At 42.1% G+C, this 24,178-nt stretch overlaps 1 protein-coding gene across 1 annotated transcript in view; it reads left to right on the forward strand.

Annotated features, from left to right (window-relative positions):
- The window catches only part of csmd3b (CUB and Sushi multiple domains 3b), a 379,947-nt gene that overhangs the window by 130,673 nt on the left and 225,096 nt on the right, over window positions 1-24,178 (forward strand). Inside the window, exon 4 of the mRNA XM_069681472.1 lies at window positions 16,500-16,697. Within this exon, the coding sequence (XP_069537573.1) occupies window positions 16,500-16,697 (198 nt within the window). The remainder of the gene's footprint in view (window positions 1-16,499; window positions 16,698-24,178) is intronic.

Below are 24,178 nucleotides of genomic sequence, written 5' to 3' on the forward strand. Positions count from 1 at the left end.
CAGCGAGGTACCAGCCCTGTCTGTGCCGGGACAGGGTAGAAATTACATCAAATGATATATTGATCTGATATTCAGGTCTGTCAGACAACTGGTGGCCACCTGACTAAAATATAGGCTCTCTTGGTACACACTTAAAATCAGTGTGTGTGGAAGTGTGTGCCGCAGCAGTGTGTGTGTTTGTCAGTATGTGAGTGTGTTGATAATAATACAGCCTCCTGGCCAATGTCAGTCCATTATTCAGCTTTATATCAGCCAACCAATCAAACGGCCTCCCTTCAGGGTCACCACCTCGGCCCATCCAATCAGCTCCCCCTGCCAAGCAGGAAGGAATGTCACCTGATTAGCATAACCAGAAAATGAGCAGGGTCACGCTGACTTAGCAAGTTTCTGATGCCGGGATTCAGACATCGCTCGGAGGCAGCATTTAGACAAAACGTATCCCTCAACACTGTCAGCCAATCAAAGAGGGTTCCCACCAAATGTAACACTGTCCCATAAATGTGATAAGAGATGTCGACAGAATGATCTCTGCCCCTCATCAGCAGGTTTTATTATTTAAGGGTGTTCCGTGGGGTTCCTGTCTCAATATTTAATGCTCTAATTAATTGTTAAAATGACTGTCAGCGTTGTATTCTCCAGCCCTTGTGCTGTGCTGTTTTATCAGCACATTTTTGTTTTTTCACTTTTAGATTGCTTAAAGTGTCTTAAATAAAGTCTCTAAAAAGGAGAAGTGCAGTACAGTTGTGGAAAGTTTTAAAGTTTAAGGCTTAAAAAGTTCCTTCTCTGTGAATGTCTAACAAAAGGTATAATAACCTGACTACTGACCTTCTCCTTAATGAGACAGGGTTTCTGTGTGTTGTTAAATTGGCTTTTCCCATTTATTTAACACTTCTTCTGGTTGAGCTTTTCCAGCTTTATGAATAGAAATTCCTACTTTCAGATGAGATCAACCTCAGACCCTATCGTCGTCTTCTGAAGTTTTCAATTTAGTTTTCAGTTGTGGATGGTCTTTTATTTAAAGATGACTTTTTGGGCCATTTGTGCCTTTAATAATTGGACAGCTGACGTGTGACAGGAAATAGTGGGAGAAGAGAGTGGGGGATGACATGCAGCAAAGGGCCGAGGGTGGGAGTCAAACCTGTGGCTGCTGCAATGAGGACTGTAACCTCGTTTGGCGCCTGCTCCACCCATTGAGCTAAACCAGTGCCCCAGGAGAGGCCTCTAAACATATATCTAAGACATTCCTATAAACGTCTGACCTCTGATTAGGGATAGACCGATTATCGGCATTTTGACGCATATCGGCATCGGCCATTTTTTTATTTTTATTTTTTTATCCGAAGGCCGATAAGAGATCAATTTAAAACTGGGTTATTTTGGCTCTGATGCAGCCGCACCTCTCTGTCTGCAGTCACTACTCTGTCTCCAGCATTGTCCCACCCACAGCACTGATTGGTTACACGCAGAGCCATGGCACGGGTAACAGCCAATCAGCAGTGAAAGCTGTGCATGCAGAGTGCTCACACACGGCGGAGAGGAGAAAAAGTTAATTTCTTTGCAAATTTTATTCAAAATTTTGACGCCAATATTTTCACTTTTACTGCAAATGAATATCGGCTCCAAATATCGGTTATCGGCCTCCTTGACTACTAATAATTGGTATCGGTATCGGCCCTGAAAAAACCACATCAGTCTATCTCTACCTCTGATAGAATAGTTTTGTATGTATGTATTATGTAGTATGTAAAAATAAGTTCGACACTAATACTGAAGAGCCAATATTTCTTTGGGAACCTTTGGGGAAATATTAACATTGCATTTGTTGCTGCTCAAGGTGGATTAAGCTGGATCTCTCTCTAACAAATATAACAAAGAGTACAGTCTAGACCTGCTCTCTTAGTGAAGTCACTTGAGATAACTTCGGTTATGATTTGGCGCCATATACCGTAAAATCTGGAATATAAGTTGCACCGGAATGTAATACACATCTTTTTTTGGGGGTATCCCAGAGGGAAAAAGGTTATTTCAACACTATTTCAACTTATTTTCATTTGAAACACATTGTGCGGTAGTTGAGCTCAGCCTACGCTAATGTTGATTGTTGTGAGGGTGGTGGCTGCACGAGCGATTACGACGGCGCATGTCCATGACGAAGCGTAACAATATAAAATACCTCTCTCTGCATTTTATTCTGATTTGAAGTGTGTCTTATACACGAATATTAGAATTGATTAAAAATTGACTGTGGAATGAAATCAAATAAATCTCCTTGACAACACTCCCTTGCTTTGCAGACTGATTTTGGTTTTGTGATGTCTGAGTCTGCCATGAAAGATAGTTGCATTTATTGAAGTTGTCCTGTGATAAAAAGAACAACTTCTATAGAAATTGATTCCCTCGTGACTGCGCAACACCAGCTACACATGAATACACAAACAACACACACAATGAAATATGCTGGTGCAAAGTGAACACTTGTTGGGAACTAGTTGATGCACTAATGGTACAAAGACTGGTGACAGAGGACGACAAGAGAGGGATAAGAGGAGATTTAAAGAGACAGGAAGTTGAAAGAACTGAAACAGGACAGAGGCCAGTTTTGAAGTCTTGAAGTATACTTCAGCTTTAAGGCTGCTGCCACCAAACTGTACATTTTGATATCACTTCAACAAGAGTGATTTTGAAAGCCGATGTTAAATCTTCCAACGATCAGCGTTTGGATCAGGGCCTGTCGGGGAATTTAACCCGATCAACTAAAACAGCTTTAGCAGCTTTTCTGATCCAGTCATAAAAGAATACTTAACCTTGTTAAACCTCAGTGGTAAAACTCTTGAGCAATCTGTTCATTTAGGTGTTTATTTTCCTCCACATTTGGAGTAGCATTAATGCTAATACAAACCATTTGTGTTTGGCTTTGTTGTGGTATTCACATGTTCATTCAGTTTGTCTTTTGTCAAGGAGAGTAAGAAGCTGCAGTATTTCTGCACCGTAGTTTGTTTGATTTTCTTGCACTATATAATCACCGCCTTTACATGTAGCATGATTACTCAGCTGTGTCTGTGCTGGTTGGTTAGTTCCTCAGTTAAGGTGAGCTTTGGTAGCATTAAATTTGAGTGTGTTTGTGTGTGAGTGTGTTGTGTACTGGTATCTGTCAGTCAGCTTTCCAGGGGGTCTCTTGATGTTAAATTTAATAAGTCACGCTACAGTAACCACAGCTATTAGATATCACACCCATTCTGGCACACACACACTCACACACACACGCAAAGCTAGCTAGCTAACTCACCTCGACTGTGCAACCAAGCAATACACACACAGATGTTATCAGCCGAGATTTGTGACTCTCACACACACACACATGCAGAGGAAAGCAAAGTCGATGCGCTTTTATTAAATATTCACAGTATATACACCAGAGTGCGACTGAAGTTGTCAGTCACCGGAGACGCACACACTCATATGGACAATAACTGTCTCCACGGGCAGGAATAGGGACATGGGTTGCTGGCTAATGTTTCATACACCACTTCACAGCATTAACCTTGCATGGCTCTGGGTTTGCTGTGTGCTCGCTCGGTCTCAGTTTGTTTGAGGACAGGCAAAAGGTCTCTGTGAAGGTGTGAGAGATATAGGAAAGTGACAACAGCGAGAGCCCCGCTGGTAAACCCCAGAGACAGCAACGTTCATTACACCCATTATACTAACCGTCAGACGGAGCCATCAACAGCATTAACAGTTGCAACCTGTCATGTTTGGTCCTCAGGACGGAGCTGGGGGAAAGGCTTTAGGGTCATAACGAGAAAAAAAGAGGAGCTTCTTGGTAAAATAGTTAGAGAGCTTAAATAGAAAACAGTTCATCTTTCACCCTTTTAACTCAGTGGAAATGAGACCCCAGTGCATGCATTGGTGTTTGTGCTTATTGTGATGTAATTTCTTGGAGTAAGTTATGCTTAAGCTATCCCGTAAGACAGGATTATGCAAACAGGCATCGTCCATGGCTGCCTTTTTGAGGACTGTTTTCCAATGGTCCAAAAGTGTCAGCGGCGCCCATTTAGTGACGCGTTTTCCATCAGCCAGCACTGGTTGGTCTGCCAGAGAGGGTAGGCGGGGCTAAGCGGCTGCAAGGCTAACTTAGCTCTTGCTCTTAGCTGTTACACCGATCCAACGATAGAACCAGCTGCGCCCTGATTGGACAGTCAGTTTAGCTTCCTCTGATTGGATGGTCAGTGGACAACGTGGAGGCGAGCTGATTGGCTGGTTGGCTGAGGCGTCAAGAAACGGTCATAATTCGTACTCGTAATTCACAGCTCGTAACTTCCACAGAGGAAATTTGTGTGTCCGTAACTCGGACAGTCTTTAAATGTGGCACAAATTCTAAGTACACAAACACAAATAGTTTCTCCAGCGACAAAAATTTTTTACACATCTGCAAATCTGTGAGCACAAAATATTTGTACACCTCCAAAACCTATTGACACAATTTTTTTTAACATGCACACAAAACATGAAATAAAACTATTATTTGTGAACATTATTTTACAAGCACAAAATCATTTTACAAGTACAAAATCTTTATGACCGTTATTTGACTCCATACAACCAGAGCCAACCGTGGACGTCACACATGCAACACTGTCTAGATATCTGGGAAGTGCGCTCCCGCAGTTACCGTTTAAACCCCATGGGTGCCGCCACAGAGAGCAAAACTGAGATCTTCAAGATTACAATGTGTTCATGTACACATTTAGATTAGATCTTGGCATTTACAGAAGGATCATAGGGTCAATAAAATCAATGAATTATTGAGGTACTGGGTGGGGATCAAGAATCTGTACCAGATTTCATGTCAACAAGGCCAGTAGTATGTAAATACATTGGATGGACCAACTTGCAAAGATGAAGAGAGCATTTTCTCCACGACTGACAAGATAAAGATAGATGGATAAAGATTTAACTTAGTAGCGATTTGGTTTCTGTTTTGAATGTATTTCCACTCTCGGCAAAAGACAGACAGAGCGTTTGAAGGAGTGGAGTGGATGTTTTTCTTCGGGACAGTTTAATACAAAAGCACTTTATATTTAAGGGGTTGGGTGACATTTGAGTTATGTTTGGGCATGATGGTGGAGTAGTTTGGGTGTGTTGACCATCCCTTAGGGTAAACCATCAGATCTATGAAGTCCTTTCTACATTGCAATTCCACCACAGCGCCTCAACAAAGCTCCGCCGTTATACCGCCATTGACATTTTACACTGAACTAAGCAATGCCGGCGTAAAGTGACCCCAGTGTGCGTTTTTTACCTTGCGTTCTGGCACTGTGGAAGCAAAAGGTGTAAACGAGCAGCGCAAGCTTCACATACATACTCACGGTGCTGTTATGCCCTGCGGGTTCCGCCATTTACACCGACGCCTTTTCGCCTCTGTTACTACATCTGATGCCGGCTCAGAGGAGGGACAAGTTCACCCCACCATTCCGCCTTCGTGCGTTTTACATAAAAGACGAGGGGTAACAGAGGCGCAATAATCCCGCCTTGAACTGGCAGTGTAAAAGGCTTGAGATTCCTTGTGTGCTATCCTCTTCTTTTCTATGGCCTCTCCCTCTCTTTTCTTTCCTTCTCTTCTTAATAATAATCAATACGAGGTCAAGGATATAAATGTGCTCATAGTTATAAACCTGCCCTGATATAATACTGACAATGGCTGAAAGTAGGTAGCCTTAGGCGAAAGAAAGAGGGTAATTTGGAAGACAAGAGAGGAGACAAACAAACGGGGAGGAGGGAGCGCTCGGGTATCGATCAGCACAAAAAGGCCTTCTGAGAGGACACACTCGTTTACTCAGCCCTCTTCCATGACAACTGTGGCATCTGAACCTTCTCTGTAACCCCTTCTCTCCCTCTCCCTCTCTCCTCCCCTCTCTGTATCTTGCCGCCCGTAATGGATATTGATTTAGCTTTAGGAACATATAGTAACTTTCTATCTATTTCTCCAGTTGCGTCTTGCTAACCTCGACTGCTCTCTCATAACCTTTGAGGTCTTCCTAAATGACACAGTGTGGGTGTCGTACAAACCTGCTTGTGTGCATGTGTCACAGTGCACTGCAGCTTTAGCAGAGTGACAGTGATGTCAGACACATAACGATTTCCTATTGGCTGTTGGCCCCTGAGGCCTAACGACCCGTTATTGATCGGGCCAATTAGCATTCACACCTTTAATTAATACTGAAGCCTGATGTGCACACACAGGCACGCGCGCACACACAGAAACACGCACACACATCGAGTTTTAATTAATAATGAAGAGAGGGGTGGCTGTGAGAAGAGATAAGAGAAGAAGAGAGGGAGAGAGGCGGGAGGGAGGGAGATATGGATGTGCGAGACGGAGAAGAGAAGGGTCAGTTAGAGAGGGAGGAAAGCGAATCAGGAGCGTGACTTAAATCAGCGCAGCCCTTTGATATAAACACTAATGGTATCCCAGAACTCAATGGGATAATGACTTTTCAGAATTAAGCACGCCTACCTTTGTGCTTTGAAAAGACTGCTGCTAGCTCCACCTTTACAGGCATAATCTCTGGTGTGATACTGTTGACGTGATGGAAACCAGTTCACCTAACACACACTCTTTGGTGTGGAGTAAAAAGATGCAGAGCTGCACGGAAATCAATTAAAACCAGCTGAATTTAATTGCCCAAAAACCCCAGTACATTCCTTAAATTTGACCATCATGCAGTCGGTCAGTGTAGCAACAAGCTGCCTGCTTTTGCCTGTAAGCACTGGACCTTGCAGCAGTTTGTTTGATCAAGGAGCTGATTTGTTCTGCTCTTCTGAAAGATGGAGGTGGCCCTTTCAGATCAGATCAAACGACAAAACATATTTTTGTTTTCTTTTGTACGTATGTGTACGTGCGTCTAATGAAGCTCTGATGGCAGGATGTCTTTAGGGGAGAATCTAATGGTTTATTGAACCGGCGCTCAGAGAAAACATTGATCACCACATCAAGGAGCTGTACACACAGACACAAACAAAACACACGCTCTCGCCTTGTATACGCACAGACATTGATACTCGCACACTCACAGGCACTAGAGCGTACACACACATAGGTGAAGTGGAGGTAAAGGGCTGATAATTGACAACCCCATGTTTCTTTGTGAGCAGTCAGTCTGCAGTCATTAGCTGTTCATTCAATTACATACAGGGAAATTGCAAGGCTGGGAGAAAACGGAGGACATCTTTTCAACTAACGATCTTAGATGGATACTGTATCTGAAAAAGAATGAGGTAATTGTGTCAGACCGGGCTCTTCATCCTCCAAATAATTAACTCTCATTAAATTGTATCCTCACCCAGAAGACTCTTATTTTGTATTTCCAGCACATGGAAGCTTAACTGCACTATATTTCAAAGGAGGATGTGATGTTCTCTTGGATTTATGTCAATGTGCGTCCTTATTAGTTCTATAGATGAAATAATGCTGCAGGTTTAATGATGTATTTTTGACACTGAGCCCACCAGTGTCACATTAAAGTAGAAAGTAGTTGAGAAAAACAAGGTTTGAGGAAATAATATCCTAAAATATTACGTCAATACTTGGCTAACAAGTTTATCTGGGTATTCCCACTCTACCTTGGCTTTCATCTCAGCCAATCAGTGATCATTAGTGATCACTTTGAATCGCAAAATAATATGGCAGTAATTAATAATCCAGTTCGAGCTTGCAAAATTCTCTATTAGGTAGCAGGGCTGCACAATTAATCGGATATTAATCCCGATCACGATCGTGGTTTACCCACGGCATATCAAATCAAGTGCTCCTTAAACTAACAGCCTGTCCCTTAGGGGGCGAGTGCCCTCACTTAAGGGCAGTGGTTCTCAACTGGTCTCACCTCAGGACCCACCACCCCCTTCTTAGTGACAAATCGTGACCCAAATTTTAGATTTTTTCAACCACTTAAATTTATTTAAAGAAAAATGGTGCAGTTTGGACCTGAGACCGAACGTATCATCACAGTATCCATGAGGGGAAGATATTGCCTCTACAGAAACTGCAACATAAATGCAACTACTGTAGGACTCATCACGTTTCAAGAATGTAACTGTAGCTGGGATTACCCAATCAGTGGATACATGGAGTGTGACCAAACTGCTCTACAACTGCACGCACATCAAAGGAAACCTGTGTCCTTCAAAATAAAAGCGCAGCATAAACTCTTTTTTTTTTCAAGCACACGTCCGTGACCCACTAAAAACAGCTCTGCGTCCCACTTTTGGGTCCCGACCCACCAGTTGACAACCGCTGCTATAGTGGGAGCTGGCATGTCATGTCATGACCGCCTGCCCTGTACACCGGTGTTTCGGTTCAATGAGTGACCATGTCAACTGGGGATTTTCACCCGAATGCGTTGGTGGTTGTCGTGGTTACAGCAGCTGTTGAAAACAGGAAGATAATATGTAGCTGTCGTTGTGAATGCCTCTTTGTTGTTTTTCAATACAACCTCTTTAAAGTGTTGTTTGTGCAAACGTGTCATATAGGCGCTGTACGGTACGGCATTAGCTTCACTACACCAAACATATACCGTCCTGCTTATATACTGTAGAAAGGATCTTCAGTATGTACACCAGGTTGTTTGGAGCTACCTCATTACAGTATTGAATATAGATAATTATTGTTCACACAAGGCAATCCTCGGGACCGTCTCTACCTTCAGGGAGAGTGGTGTGTGCGTTTGATTGTCTGTGGCGTGGCATGTAATAAACCCACAGAGACATTAGTGGTCTGCTGCTCTGAGTCCATAATGTTTGATCTCCACTCCAAGCCACGATCATTAGCAACACGTTGTGTGTGTGTGTGTGTGTGTGTGTGTGTATTAACTAATCTTCACAGCTGCCACATCATCTAATACTTTGAACGACCGTCACTCTATCTGGGAGCTCTCTCCTCTTCCCTTTAACTTCTCCCTCAGTATCTTCACACTTGCACACACCTTCTGCCGCCACTTAGTCCTTTCTCCCTCCAATAATGTTTTCATAATTAATCATAATTACTTGTAATTACACCAAGCATGAGTGTGTGTCTGTGTTTTATTAGTGACGTTTATTCCTGTCCTTGACTTCGTGGAAAGGGTCATTGAAGACAAAACAAACCCAACCAAGGACAAAATGTTGATTTGGACGACATCTTTGCTTTAATATCACTGTTAGAATTGGAAATAGAAAGATAGCTGTCATTTGTAAGATAATAAATAAGACATTGATTTGTAGACAGACCACAAACTGGGGTTTTTGGCATGAAAGTCTCATGCAGCGCTCAGATATGCAGAACCCTGACTGCTGCATCTTTCACTTTCCCTGTCTACACACAGGATGCACTACTTCCTGCATCAACAAGATTAGAGTAGAAGGCTTGCTAATTGTTGGAAATGCTGACCCTTACTCTGTAATTTCTCAAAGTTAAGCAACAAGAGGCAAACAAAAATTTCTCTGCTCTGCAAAGTTGTATTTTCCCTTTTATCGCTTCACTTCCTGTCTGAATTTATGACCTGGTACGGCTCTGGCTCGGTTCCTTCGGGGCCAATTAGGCAACTAATGTTTTTTGGCAACGCGATTAAAGAGGACTAATTTTTCCGGCATCGCCAAAAGGCAGAGTTATGGTGTTGCATTTTGGAACTTGCAGTGTGAAGTGGTCATGTAATCACAAATCAAGTGGATGATTGGTGCAGAGAGGAAACGCAGTATAAACTACGCTGAATCCTTTTGCCTGCTGTAATCTGCAGAGGTGGAATACGGCCATTATCTTTACACAAATACTGCAGAGGCGTGCTGTTTCTAAGTAGGCTACTTGTGTCTAAAATCAGGCATTTCCACTATTTTAGAACTACCAACATTACCTTAGATACCTGCCACATTGCTCTGACAGTGTAATTGATTGAAACTCAAATAACAGACCCTCACTCCCTTGCTTCTATCATTGGCAGCTATCTCCATGAGCTTAATCTAACCTCAAAGATCAGATATTTTTGCGAACATCTCTACCGAGTAATTTAAAGACACTTTTCAGCCCAGCACATGACTGAAAAAAACCCACTGTTAACTGAGTAGTAATGTTGCTGCTGCTGGTGTCAGCAGTGCCTCGCAGCAGGGAGTCCACTTAAGACTCAAGGGGAATTTGTCTGGAGTAGAGTCAGTCGTCTTCTCCCCTGCTGTTCCTCTCATTGGACTTAGTATTGTAACCGTTGGAGGAGGCCAGAACTGTGGGTGCTCCTTGTACCGCTTGCTTTACTGCTTATCCTGCATGCTGTTTTGTTGTGTAGTCGTCTCTTTCAAAGGCAAGAAGAGCTAATATTTGTATCGCCATTTAACGTGCAGGTTTCCACCGCCCTATCTACTCTTGAACACTTAAGAACTCTCCTTTAATTACCACCTTTCTTCTCGCTAACGCACTTATTTATCGTCGGTATAGAAAATATGTTTAAATCAGAACATTGCACTCTTTCCTCCCTTCATATAACTCCTCCTGTCAGCGTCTCCTCAGCATGATCCTTAATAATAGGCTTTCCAGTGCCATTTTACATTTTCTACTGTTAATGCTTTTATGGAGAAAGGTGTCACAATTTTCAAACGGCAGAGATCTCATCTTGGCATTAATCTTTGGGTATTAAAAAGCACACAGCCATGTAGAATAATTCCATATTATCCCGTCCGTGATTGCTGAGCTGTCATAGTTAGAATTTGAGCAAATCGCCTGAGTCCATGAGTGACAGCGGCTTGACAGCTCTGCAGAAACTTCCTAACAATGGAGAGAATTATTTCTGGGGGGAAAAAAATCATTGCCAGTATTATACAAATATACGGATGTACTGTAGTGCAGCAAAATGGGCTTATTTCTTTTCCATAATATAACACTCCAGTTTGTCCAAACTCATAAACCTTTTCAACATCAGCTTAACTTTTCTGAAGAGACCTTTGCTTAGGAAATCTGTTCATATTCTAGTCAAACACACAATCCTGGTCATTTTATTCAAGTATGTATGTAATACTGTATGCATGGACAAACAAAGGTTTACTGCTGGGTAGATACCGAGAGTCCAGCTACTTCTATTTGTATCTACTGTAGGGGTGGGGATCGCAGGGTAACTCATGATACAAATACGATGTGTGGCCCACGATAGCGATGATATGGCGATACAGAGATTCTGCGATAATTGATATGTTGCAAGACAATCATAAAATGATACAGCACCATATCTGAAGAACACAAAATGTGCCTAAAAAGGTAAAGTGCAGAACTACTGTATTATTCACTGCAATTGGGTGTCAGTGTTACAGAGTTTGACACAAAGTTTGACACAAAGTTTGACACAAAGTTTGACGTTTTTTAAGTTTGAGAAAGATCTTTTTATTGTTGTATTATATTCTATTCACCCTTATTTTAAAATGAACACTAACAAAGTAAAGATTTCTTTCTTTTTCCATCATGTTTACATTCAGTTCCAGATGACATTTAAAAGCACAAACTCCAGAGGCGTCTTTTCACAGTTTATCATTATCAATCACTGTGAGCAAGAAACTGCCAATGACGCCCATACAGCTAATTACAGGTTGAAAACCTTATTATTGTGTTTAGACACATCTAGGGATATTGTGAGAGCTGAAATGAAACAGGAGGATGAATCTAACTATCATATCGGCTTGTCAGACCTCTGTATGACCCTCTCTCTTTACATAAATCATTCAACTCAGAAGCAAATAATCCACAGCAACTTGTAAGGAAATCTAATCTATTTTTCAGTGCATTTCACATGTGTTTAATAATGCTCTTTCACTTAAAGCACAGATCACCGTACGAAAAATTAATTTGAAAAACGTAACACTGCCCCCCTAAAGTCAGTGATAAGAATCACCAGTCCTTTCGCCTTTTAGCTGCGTGTTTGTACACAAAGCAAAGAAGGGACAGCAGCCTGGCCGGCTGTAAACTTTACCAGCCCAGTTTCAAAATGACCCGTCTGTGTTTATTGTTGAGAAGGTTTTTTACCAGGGGCAGAATTGTCCTCTTGAACAAATGGACACAGAGATTAAAACCAGTAAAGAAACAGAATCAAGCACTTCCTCGTAAAAAAGAAAACTCAGTGTCTGTAAGGGGCGCAGGTTAAGCTCAGTCTGTAGAGCAGGCGCCCCACGTACAGAGGCAAGCCTTTGGTGCATGTGTACCCCACGCTCTCCTCCCCCTTTGCGGTCACTCTTCTTTATTATTGAATAAAGGCAAAAAGGCCAAAACAAAAAACTCAATCAAGCTAAAAATAAGAGTCTCTCCGATGCTTAAAGGGGCCATATCTGTTGAATGGATATTCTCATATTTTGCATGGGTTTCACATTTTTGGGTGTTTATTGTTCACAGTGAAAAAGTGTAAAACGGTCGCCTCTGAAATGGGCCGTTCCGATCAGCTGCAGGTTTCTATGTAGAACCTTGCTTTTGCTGAAATCGCCCAATCGTCATTCACCATCATTCACCTCAGACTGCCTTCTTTCACTAGCTTGTAGGCAAGTCGTTTGATTCTCGTACATGTAAGGCTGAATAACCGATCCTAGAGCAGCCATGTTTTCTACAACTTTGGAGTGACAGTGCAGTGTGGGATCGGACAGGTGAGGGAGGGGCTACACGGTCACTCCATATGCTGTCAGCCAATTATGGCTAAGGTCTAACCTTTGAATGGCAAAACAGCTTGTCCGCTTCAGGAGGAAGGAGAGGCTCGGAAAAATTATTAAATAAAAATATCTACACAATTTTTAAAACGAAACAAACTTTTTAATGTGACTCAAAAACACATTTGAACAAGAGAAAATTGATTGCAGAGCTAAAATATGTCCCCTTTAAGTTAACTCAACTCTTTTGATAACTTAGAATCCAAAAGTCTGTCAACTTAAACCTTTAATTTACTCAGTTAAAAAGGGCTTGTATCTCGAAAGTGACAGTGAATAGATGTAAAAAGAATGCACCAGGTATGTTTTAATGTCTTGTGGCACGATCAATCTCTGTTACAAGAGACTCACGTTCAGGCTGACGGTGGTGTTTTAGCGATAAAATACTGACGCTTCTTATTGAACAGACAAATCTTGTTGGTCAGGTACAGCCTTTGAAAAATGAATGTAATCTAAACAGTAAAAGTGTTGTTTTAAAGAGGCCAAAGTCATTGTAAAACTTTATCAATGCCTCTGATGTTGTCAGTTGGAGGCCACCTGACCAAAAGAATAATGTACAGCTCATGGTATAAAGTTTCATTCACTTAAAGAACTCAAAATGTTTTATGACACAACTTCTCCACACGTCTATAAAAAGAGTTGCTCTAAGTGTTGAATAAATCAGACTGACAGGCAACTTGTTGGGAAGTTGTTAGCAAGTGAAACCCTTTATAGATCAAAGAGCCCCAGAACACATATCTGTTAGTGACAGACCTCAGGAGCCATTTGTTTGTTCTGTTACAGGCCTTATAAACCCTTCACTTAATGGAAATCCATGTTCATGTTTTCTTGTAACAGATTCTGGGCTTTATTTTCCCGCGTTTCAGCATCTTTTATGTTCCGGCATAAAACTTGCTTCATCTTTTATCAAAGTTACTGCTGACGGAGGTGTAAAAACCCCCCGCACTCATTGAATCATCGCTCTGTAGCTCTTACCTTTTTTCTGTCTCCCTCTCTGTCTCTGTCTCTCTCCGTCTTCCCCGTCCTTCCTCCAATTCTTCAGCCCCGCAGTGTCATCCGTCTCACTAAAAACTATGAAAGCATGGCAGCTTTTTTTTTTTTTAAGCGTTGTGCTCTCGCCTTTTACCCACCAATCAGTTCTTTTCTCCCACCTCGGCTCTTCCGCCTTGCGCGCCCTGTACCTGGACTCCGCTGTAATTGCTTATCTAGGGAGAAATAAAAGCCAGGTAAACGGTTATGTGTGTGTGGCAGAAAGAGAAGCTGCGTGCTGGTGTCTGCTCTACATGCAGGCCTTTTTGTGCCCCTCTGTGTGTGTGTGTGTGTGACGAATGCAGATAGTTCTACAGATGGCCCATAAAAACAGCAGCTTGTAATGAAGCGACTGAGACTGAAATCATGGTTATGGTAAACCAGGGAGAGACGGAGACAGAGGAAGAGACGCAGACAAAGACAGATAAAAAAAGAGAGAGAATAAAGAGGAAGAAGTGAGGGTAGGAGAGAATAAATGAGAGGGGGCAGGCAGCAATAAACCATGAAGAGGAGTGCGGTCTAGCCGCCGGCTACTGAATAAACTAGTGTAATGAAACTATGTGATGTTCACTATAAACTAGGGGGAGAAAGAAAGGAGGGAAGGAGGGATGGACAGAAGGGGGATGTAGTGGGATGGATGGCGGAAGGGAGCTGCTGGCATGTCATCAAAGATTTTAGGTGAGGAGGAGGAAGCAGTAGGGAGAAGGAGGGAAGGAGTGTGACAGGAAGAGACATTAAGGGAGGGATTAAAAAAAACAAACAGGGGTTTGGGGAATAAAGAATAAAAGATGGAGGTGAAGAAAAAGCGACAGATGGAAGAAGCAAATTTATGAAAAGAAGAGCAAAGATAGGCCAAATAAAAGTATGTTTTTACGTCTCCAATAGCAACCTTAACCACCAACAGAGCGGCTGTATGTGTATGTGTCTACGTGTGTGTGTGTGTGTGTGTTTGTGTTGCAGCGTAAATGTGTGTCTGATAGGACACCGAACAACAAACACCCCGACACTGACAAGGGGCCACACCGCCTGGCAAAATCGATAGGCCAACAGGTCGCAACACTAGGCCAACCTGACACCCAATCACAACGCGGCGCAGGGGGTCGCCACGGTGATGGATGACCCTGGGTTTGTGTGGAATGCGTGCTGGAGTGCGAGCGTGCCTTGTCAGTGTGCGTTTCCCCTGTAAGTGTGTGTCTGCGTGGAGATAAGGAGGCCGGTGATAGGAGGAGGGGGTCTATCAGGGTCTTTAGCGGAACGATTTTCCTCTCTCTCTTTTTTTATTCTGCTCCCCGAGCAGCAGCAGGATTAAATATACCCTCTAGAGAAATCCTTCAGCTGGAACTTTATATTTTTTTTTACATTTCTAATTACAGCAAGAGGGCATGAATGTGTGTATTTATTTATGTTATGAAGTTATTTTTGTTGTAGTTCTCTCTATTTTTAAATGATCTGCGAGCTTTGGTGTAGTGGACTGGTCGCATTCAAGAAGGCTGCTAATAATAAAGTGTGTTTGTGTTTGTCCACCTAATCCTCCGAGTAATCACCAGCACTGTGGAGGCACAGAAGGTGGAGAAAGGAAGGAGTGTGTAATTGAAAAGGTATGACGATAATGTCATTGCGTAAACTAATCAGCCGACCAATCTAAGACTCAATCGGTCCATTTGCCGACATCAAATCTTCTCCGCCCACTGTCTGCTTTGTGAAGGGTAATTTCTGGTTTTTGCTTCCCCCTGCAGCCGTATTTAAACTTTTTCATTCAGACATTATTACACAAGCTTGAGGAGCGACGCGCTGCGAGGGTTCTTGTGATATTTAAAGAAAAATCGCGGCTCCAGTTTTCACTACTCATATGGGAGCATAATCTCTCTCGCTACAACTGCGGATTTCCTCCTTACTCCCATTTTTCTCCCCTTTTTAAGTCCCTCCATTCCCCCCTCCCTCCGTCTGAGCAGTTTCATATTTCTATCTATCACGTTGGGCATCATCCGTCTCTCATTTCTTCCCACCTCCCGCTCTTTCTGTCTCTCTCTCTCTGCTCTCGCCTCCCCCTCACACAATCTGTCTGTCTCCCCTCCCCTCCCCTCCCTAACCCCCTATCTGTCTGAACAGTTTCATAGTTGTATCAATCAAGTTCAAACAATAAGACCCGAGTTGGTCCCCGTTCTCCCATCTACTTCCTGCTTTATGGCTTGTAATACCTCCTCCTCTCTCTCTCTCTGCTGTGTTTGTGTGTGCGGATGTTTATGTCCTCACTTGTGCATACGTCTTCGGCACAGGACTGTATCTAGAGGGAATAATGTGATTAACTATAAAACACTCTGGTATTGTCTCCCTGTTTTTCTCTGGGGCTGAGTTTTGTCTTCTTTGACTTGGAGTGCAGTCAAAAAGTACTTTTACAGCCGCCATGATGGCCAATATGCACCATAAAGAACCCCAGGCTTTATGACCCAGCTATATGTGTGTTTGGGGTAAGATTTTGAAAGAGCCTGTGTCAATGTGTAGGTATTTAAACCTCATAATAACAATGCGAGTGTCTTTCTCATCTGACCATGAAACTGTGTTTTTAACGGTAGTCTCAATGTGCGGACTGGGGCTGTACGAGCTCCAGAGCAGCCCCCGGATTGCACACCTCACTGAGCAAGAGCTGGGTATATTATCTGGTTGAGTGACGGATGAGTTAGGGGAAATGCAAAGTTAAACATTTTAGTACAATTAATTCCAAAAAATGAAATCGAAAAAAAACCCCTTAATCCCGCTCCTTTTTCTGTCTCCGTCTGCAGAACTCCACAGTTCGTCTTGTGGGAACCCGGGTGTCCCGCCCAAAGCCGTGCTGAGCGGCGGCCCCCGGTACGCCTTGGGAGACAGCGTGCGCTACAGCTGTGTTCCTGGTTACGTCTTGGACGGCCACGCCACGCTCACCTGCATCACCAATGCCGGGAACACCGCCGTCTGGGACTTTCCCGCTCCGATTTGTCGAGGTATGGGCGACTAAACCTGTATGTGTGTGTGTGTGTGTGTGTGCACGACTGTATGTGAAGGCTTTTATTCCAAATTGAAAATCCTTTGAGCCTCTGCTGTCTCCTTTTATTACCTCCAAAATGAAGACACATTCTGGAAACTGAAATTAAATTATTTAAAACATATCTATGATAGAAATTTGGAAGAAAACCTTCATATAATCGATGTCTATGTGTGTTTGTGAGAGACAGAGAGACAGACAGAAATTGTGTGTGTATGTGAACGTGTGACAGGCAGGCTACCCAGGAATGCTTGTGCATATAGCGTGTGCTATCTTCTATTCCTTACTTTCTAATTAATGGTGTGTGTGTGGGAGCGACATGCGGATTGCGCTGTATCCTATTGTCTATTTTTGGATTCTGGGTTAGGTGTATACGGTCTGTATTTGGTGTCGTTTGGAAGGCAACACTTCTGTAAGTACGCTGAGGAAGAACACTGTTGTGCATCCACCCCTGTATAGTGTAAGGGGATGCAGATCCAGGATCGTGTGTGTGATTATCGCACAACTTTCTTTGATATCAAGTTTGAAGTAACACCAAAAAGCAGCATTAAAAATAAACAATGCATTATTAAATCCTCATTGAAAGGATTCTCTTGTCCTATAGCGAATGTAAACATTGTAAATAACGATTCAACAAAAGATCTTTATCCTTATATTCATACCTTCATCCATTTTCTTTGTAAATAACTCCCCGTTATAGAGAGGGCTGCTTGCACAGCCAATCCTACTGAGAATAATCCCCACAATCTGCAGATGCTGCTCTCAGCAGCTGACAGCTCATTGATTTACTTTGCCAGTCCATATGGTTGGGTCTCAACGGCTCTTATTGGCCCCTGTTAACAAAAATGTGTTTGTGTAGCCAGTACACAAGCTCTCTTTTAAACCCAGAGAGTCAGAATAAATGGATGACTGGAAAGGAGAGCGGAATATCTAGCAAGCTGGAGCGACACAGAAAGCGATCTGAGGTTGTTGTGGAACAAACCAGGAAGTGGGATTACAACAGATGGCAGCAAAGTACACCTGTGTCTGTTAGTTTGTGGATGAGGCAAGTAATTGCTAACCATAATCATAACTATAAAGGTTAGGTAACTTCATGGTATCTCCCTTTGTTGCCAGAGAGGGGCTGTTCTCCAGTCACATGTTCTCCAAAGATTCTGAGATGACTGTTACCAGCACGTATTGAGGCCTCAAGAAACATCCCCTTGATTTTATGTGATGTTTCTTCCAGTGTCCAACAGCGCCTCTTTCCTCCTCCTCCCCGCGTGCTATTCTACTCTCACGACCTGAACTTGCCTAAGCAGAGACAGTGCGTTAGTTAATATATTGAACTTTGCGGCTCCACCTGAACGCATCCCTGTTGTAGATCTGATAAGCAACACAGAAGCAGTCATCCAGAAGCGCGGCATCCTTTGACACACAGGAGAAGCCTTTTACACTCCTCAGAGGGGACCTGAACATCACCTTCCTCCCAGGAGAGTGGAGGCGGATGCAGTATTGAACTTAGAGTACTATCAGTTCAGGCTATGTGCTCTCCTTAGTGATGCAAGTACAAGTGATAAACAACAGAGATACCACCAGCAGCTACAAAGAAAGAAGGCAATGAATTGCTTGTAACCAATTGAAGTAGAAGGTGTAGATCACTGTAGAACCAGCCTCGGGGAAACAGCTGAGGAGATGGACTCAGAATGACTGTCAGCGGCAATGATTTGAGCTACTCTGTTAGCGAGGTTCAAGGACACACGCGGGATGCATTCATGCTGAGATTCATGCGTAATGGCAGTGGACAGGATTATGGTGGCAACAGCGGGAGACCAACACAATCTAACTAGCAAAATGTGAGGCAGAAAGACACTCCTTATGGATCTTTGCTTGAACCTTACATCGTCTGTACATGGAGGACATGGTGGGGAAGGCTGGATATACGGAAGTCAAAAGAAAGCAGGTGTTGTCATAGCTCACCTTTGAGGAAACTAGAGACAAAGAACAAACAAAAGGCTACAAGCTTACCAACATAGGCCCTCTGTCTTTTTATTTCTACCATTCCCCTGAACGAGAATAAGCTAAATAAAGACCCAAACTCTCCAAAAGATGGAACAAAATCAGATCAACAAACACCAGAAGTTGCTGCAACTGAGATTTCATGAAAGCAGCGTGAAGTTCCACAAAGACCACCTGTTCAATAAAAACAGAGACGGAGCCAAAACGTCTGCTGGTTAGCAGCCAGACTTCAGGAACTCGCAGAGATTTTTATTTTTTTGTACTAAAAACTGTATGCTAGTATAGCTAAGCAAACCCTTATAGTTAGAACTTAATCTATAGTGTACACTCGTCTGTGCAGCAAGAATATACATCTCTGAGGTTGGTAGCATCTCTTATTTTAAAGGTTTAAGATGGCATTAAGAGTATTTCTCACTAAGGGAAGCTGAGAACTGCTTCCTCACTTCATATGCAGTCCTGTCATAACATGGGAAAGAGATGTTATCATAAGGATGCAAAAGGTGTTTAGCACCTAACCTAGGCGGTCTCAGCTGTTCACGCCTCTATTCATTCCAATTAAATTATTTTTATGACTCGTGAAACTTTAATCTTTCTCAGACTCTGAATGTGAAGGAAAAGGATTTCCCCTCTAAAGTAGAGCTGCATCTTCCTTCGACTACAAGGCCTATCGGCGTTAGATTGTGTTGTGGTGAATGTTTGTGAATATAATGAAACAAAATCTTACAGGAGTCAACCAACAACCGATTTTTATCCTTTATCATATTGTTGACACAGCCAAATAAATGAAGTGTGTAATTCCATAGCAGAGAATAAGCAGCAAAATAGACATGCAAATTGCCCTCACTGTTATTACAAGGGCACTCAGTTCGCAATCCACATTTGAAGTGTGATAATAATTGTGCATTTTCCCAATTAGCCCTGCCTTTTGTGCAGAACAACGGCAACCAAAACCAGTCTAATAAGTGCAACAATGTGCTGAATTATTGTACAGCATTACTCACTGAACTGTAATTTTAGTTGGGGGGGGGGGGGGAGAAAGGGATGAGAGAAGGGAAGAGAAGAGAGAGAGAAGAGGGGGAAATGGCAACTTGTCAGTGCTGGATTAGTAATGTCTCTGTCACTCCGTCAGTAAGGCTAAGAGGAGCTAAGCTATTAATACGTTCACACAAAATCAGAAACACACACATACACAACCATTCGCACTCCCCCCTTCACACACACATCATGCAAAATAATATACCCACACAAAAACGCTCACACATATGCATGCAGAGTCGTATCCCTGAATGTGTGTGTGTGTGCGCGTGGTGACACCTAGAGGCATTCAGACCAGCCGTAATAGCTTTCTATCAATTATTCAGCCTTGCAATCAAAGGCCTGAAATGCAGTGCTTTTAATAATATCACCGGAAATGTATTCCTTCTCTCTCTCTCTCTCTCCCCCTTTCTTTCTCTCCTCTCTCTTCGACTTTGTGTGTCTAATCTTTAACCTTCAATCCTACAATTACATTAATGTAAACCTGAGTAATCATACATACACACTGTGCTTAAATAATGATGCTTTTACTATGAATAAAGATTTAAATGACCCCTGGTTGTAAATATGAATGTTGGAACCTTAATGGAACCGTACGAAACAAGGCAACCTAATATAACAATCAAGTTTTAGTTTTATAAACCAATTTTACATGGTTGAATAAATGACATTCTTTCATGGTGCTGGATCACATTATGCTGAACAGGTGTTGCTTTTACTGTTCAAGTAATGCATTTAGCGTGCATTGGACATTTTTATTTTCCATGTTGGGATATATTTGCCACCACTGAGCTATCACATTGCAAATTAGTTAGACATAAAAAAGGCTGCCATCACTTGGAACGTATAATGCCATGCAAAATCCCTGACTGTGGTTCTAGTAGCATACAGAGACATGGTGATGATGTGATGCTGTGGAGCGCTTCTCTAGATTACTTTTGATATACAGTATATACAAGCGGTACTCAATCTTTTTGGGGCCAGTGACCCCTTACAGGGGAGAATATTTTCCAGGGACCCCATCCTAATTGTAACACCGGTCAAGCATATGCTTACTGCCATTTTCACTCTTAGATGCCATTGGAACGATTTGTATTGTAAAACTTATCAACCTAAACACTTCAGACCTGTTGCATAGTGATGAACAGAAAAACATTTCAATTTGAATCATGTTAATACCACTTATAAGCTTTAAAACAGAGGGTCATTTTATTCAAATTGCTTGTGGACTCAACTTGACAGCTTAATACTTTTCAAGTCATTGACCTTAAAAGCTTTCAGAATATTAACAGTAGCAAGACAGCCACAGGAAAGGTTTGTTGCAACTTGAGTGATTCATGACAGATTGATGTGATGTGTCACAATCATATCAGTTTCTATTGATGCACGATATTATTGGCACGTTATCAGTACCTGCAGATTATGGCCCACATCAGCAGATATGTAATTTTTCTGCTGATATTCTCCGCTGATAAAACAACGCTTTAATTCTGCCTAAATGCTCGACAATTTCCTAAAAAAAGCTTGACGTAATGCTACGACATGAACTTGGTGCGAGTGTGCGTGAGCACTGCTTGCGCAAGGTTATCAACAATATACAAATAAGGCTTAAAAGTCACAGAAACTCGAGCCAATGAATAGAAGTTAAACAACTTTAAAAACTAGCTTGCATTCTTGTTATTTAACCGGACTTAACAACATCAAACACGCTGAAAATACACTTGCGGCCAAAGCCGACGCAAACAGTGTGTAACATAAACATCTGTGCAAAACTAACTTACATATTCATGGACACACACATGATAAAAAGAGTCCATCGGCGATCACTGATGTCTCCGTAGTAGGTGCAGTAAACAAGTCCGGGCATGTCTCCCTCACTGCTGTGTTTTGGGGGGATGCTGCATTCAGGTGCGCTCTGAAACGTGAGTGATCAGACACGTGACCTTTTGTACCTTCCGTCAAGGATAAAAAAGGGTGCAAGATGTCTGCTTTATGGCAGTTTTTGGCTACTACAATAAGAGTTGGCATGATATCAATTCCACTACAGGGGAAAAAAAACATGTGCCTAATATATCGGTATTGAAATCGGCAAAAAGGGTTGGAAAATATCGGCATATTGGCACAAAATCCAATATCATGCATCCCTAGTCCAAAGCCTAGTGGGTTGGAGTAAGGACACAATATGCTTGTTGATGCAAATGGTCGTCATCTGTAGACATGCAGTTTTTAATGATACAGCACAATTTTATAATTTATTATACATTATTATTATATTATAATTATTTCGTGGACCCCCAGGCTATTGTTCGTAGTTGAGAACCACTGGTCTATACGACCCTAAATCGATACAGATTACAGAACGGATATGTATTTGCTCAGTAATATTGAAGGCTTTGTAGTAACAGTCCTTGACTATCATTTTACACTTAGCGTGAGGTGTTCCTCAGGTGTTCCTCAGTTAATTGATACTCCTTGTTTGCTTTTTCTTGAGACTTGAATCCTCTCTTTTTAGTGCGCAAACACTTCACTTTTTCTTCCTTTGTTTCCTTCTTATATATTGCATAAAAAATACAATATCCTTATTTGATGTATTGAAGCAAACCCTGTTGGGAATAGATATCAGTGTGCAGATGAAAGGAAAGAGACTACAATAGAGGCCGGAATATTCAGTAATCCAGGGAATTGGAACGGGTTGGGAACCATTTTGGACATCGTGTATGTGATTTAACTCATACAAATACATTTCACGTGACTTGACGTGTAGCAACAGCAGAAGCAATCTTACAAACACCATTTGAAATTTGGCCAGTATTGGTTGGGCGCTGATTCAGCACACTTTTTATTGTACTCAAACAGTAGTATACAGTTCCATGAGCAAAATATAATGGAAGAATCATTCTGCACTGCAACAGCATGACACGTTTATGCAGTGGGAAAAGCATAGAACGGTATAAAAGTGTTATGGAGGAATTATCTGAGTGCATCTGTGCGTTTGTGCGTTTATTTTACTAGTGTCAGTGTGTGTTTGTCGACTAAGTTGCTGCAGAATTATTTACAGGGAAGAAATATCCTTCAGCATTCAAGGCATCCATATTCTCACAAATACGCACAGATAAACACGAGCATAGTTGGCCCTGAGAAAATTTCATCATGATATCACAGACACAGAATCAGCTTATGAATATTCATGCGTTGGATGAATGTGTGGGAGAGGGGGTGGTCTGATGGAAAGAGAGGGAGTCAGAGCATCAGGGAGCGTGCATATCTCTGTGTTTGAGCTGAAAGTGTGGACATTTTGGAGAAACTATAGTTGACCCTTTGCAGTTTAGTATGCACCTCTTACCATAAGCGCACATATATTTCTGAACATTTTATTCAATTCACAATCAGACCATTCGTAGGAGAGAGAGAGAAAAGGTGAGAGAAAGAGAAAGAGAAAGGAACAAAAGAGAACAAGAGCAGGCTGAAGAGAGAGAGAGGGTAAGAGCTGGAAGGAGAGGAAAGTAGGGGGTTATTGTTGGAATGAAAAAGTAATAATGTGATCCGACAAAACTCAAAATTAGACCGGCCAAGAAACGGAAATGAAATCAATGTGTGGGTGCTTGTTTGTGAGTGTGTGCTTGTGTGTAGTCCGCATAACAAGATTTGGGCTGCAGCTGTTTTTGTGTGCTAACAGGGGTGTGCGCATTATTGGTTGAGCTCATGGTACTAATTCTTCTGCAGTCTGATCAGGCAATACTTGATCGCCCCCCAGGTTGTGAGCAATAACACTGCAGTCATACAATGTCCCAAACAAAAGCTGTGCTGTGTCAGAATGTAGCTTGTGCCCTTACACAACCCTCATGGTTTAAAAGATGAGGCTAATTGTAGGGCAAGATGTGTGTACGGTGCACACAGGTCGAGGCAAAATAGAAGAGAGGAAAATACATCAATAGTGAAGATTTAGGACTTAATCATCTTAATATACATTAACATGAATTTCTTACAGGTTTTTAAGACCAGTCCAAATGTACAGTATACTGTCACACACAGGAACACACACAGGAACACACATTGTGCATTGTCAGCTAGCTACAGGCTAATGTTTGTACTTTTGCTGCCTTGGCTGTTTTTGCTGAATAAAACAGACCTCAAATCACCGTATCACCGCCATCATATTTGCGGTAAAGAAGCGAGGCTACAATTTATTTTATATTCAACTTCAAAATCCCAAACGTTATAGCTTTGTGATTTAGTTATAAGAGCTTATGAGGCTCCACCACTGGGGAACTTTACAAATGTTAAAAAAGCCTTAAAGAGGGGGTATTATGCTGTTTCATATTTTAAGACATATATATAATTTTACAATGTTTGATGTCCAGACTAAACGTGGGTGAAGTTTCAAATCTGTAGGTAAAAGTATGTTGG

This window comes from Semicossyphus pulcher, unplaced genomic scaffold (genome assembly GCF_022749685.1).
Source record: "Semicossyphus pulcher isolate SPU_LCO1_2020_fin unplaced genomic scaffold, fSemPul1.0.p SCAF_5, whole genome shotgun sequence".
Lineage (NCBI taxonomy): Eukaryota > Metazoa > Chordata > Actinopteri > Labriformes > Labridae > Semicossyphus > Semicossyphus pulcher.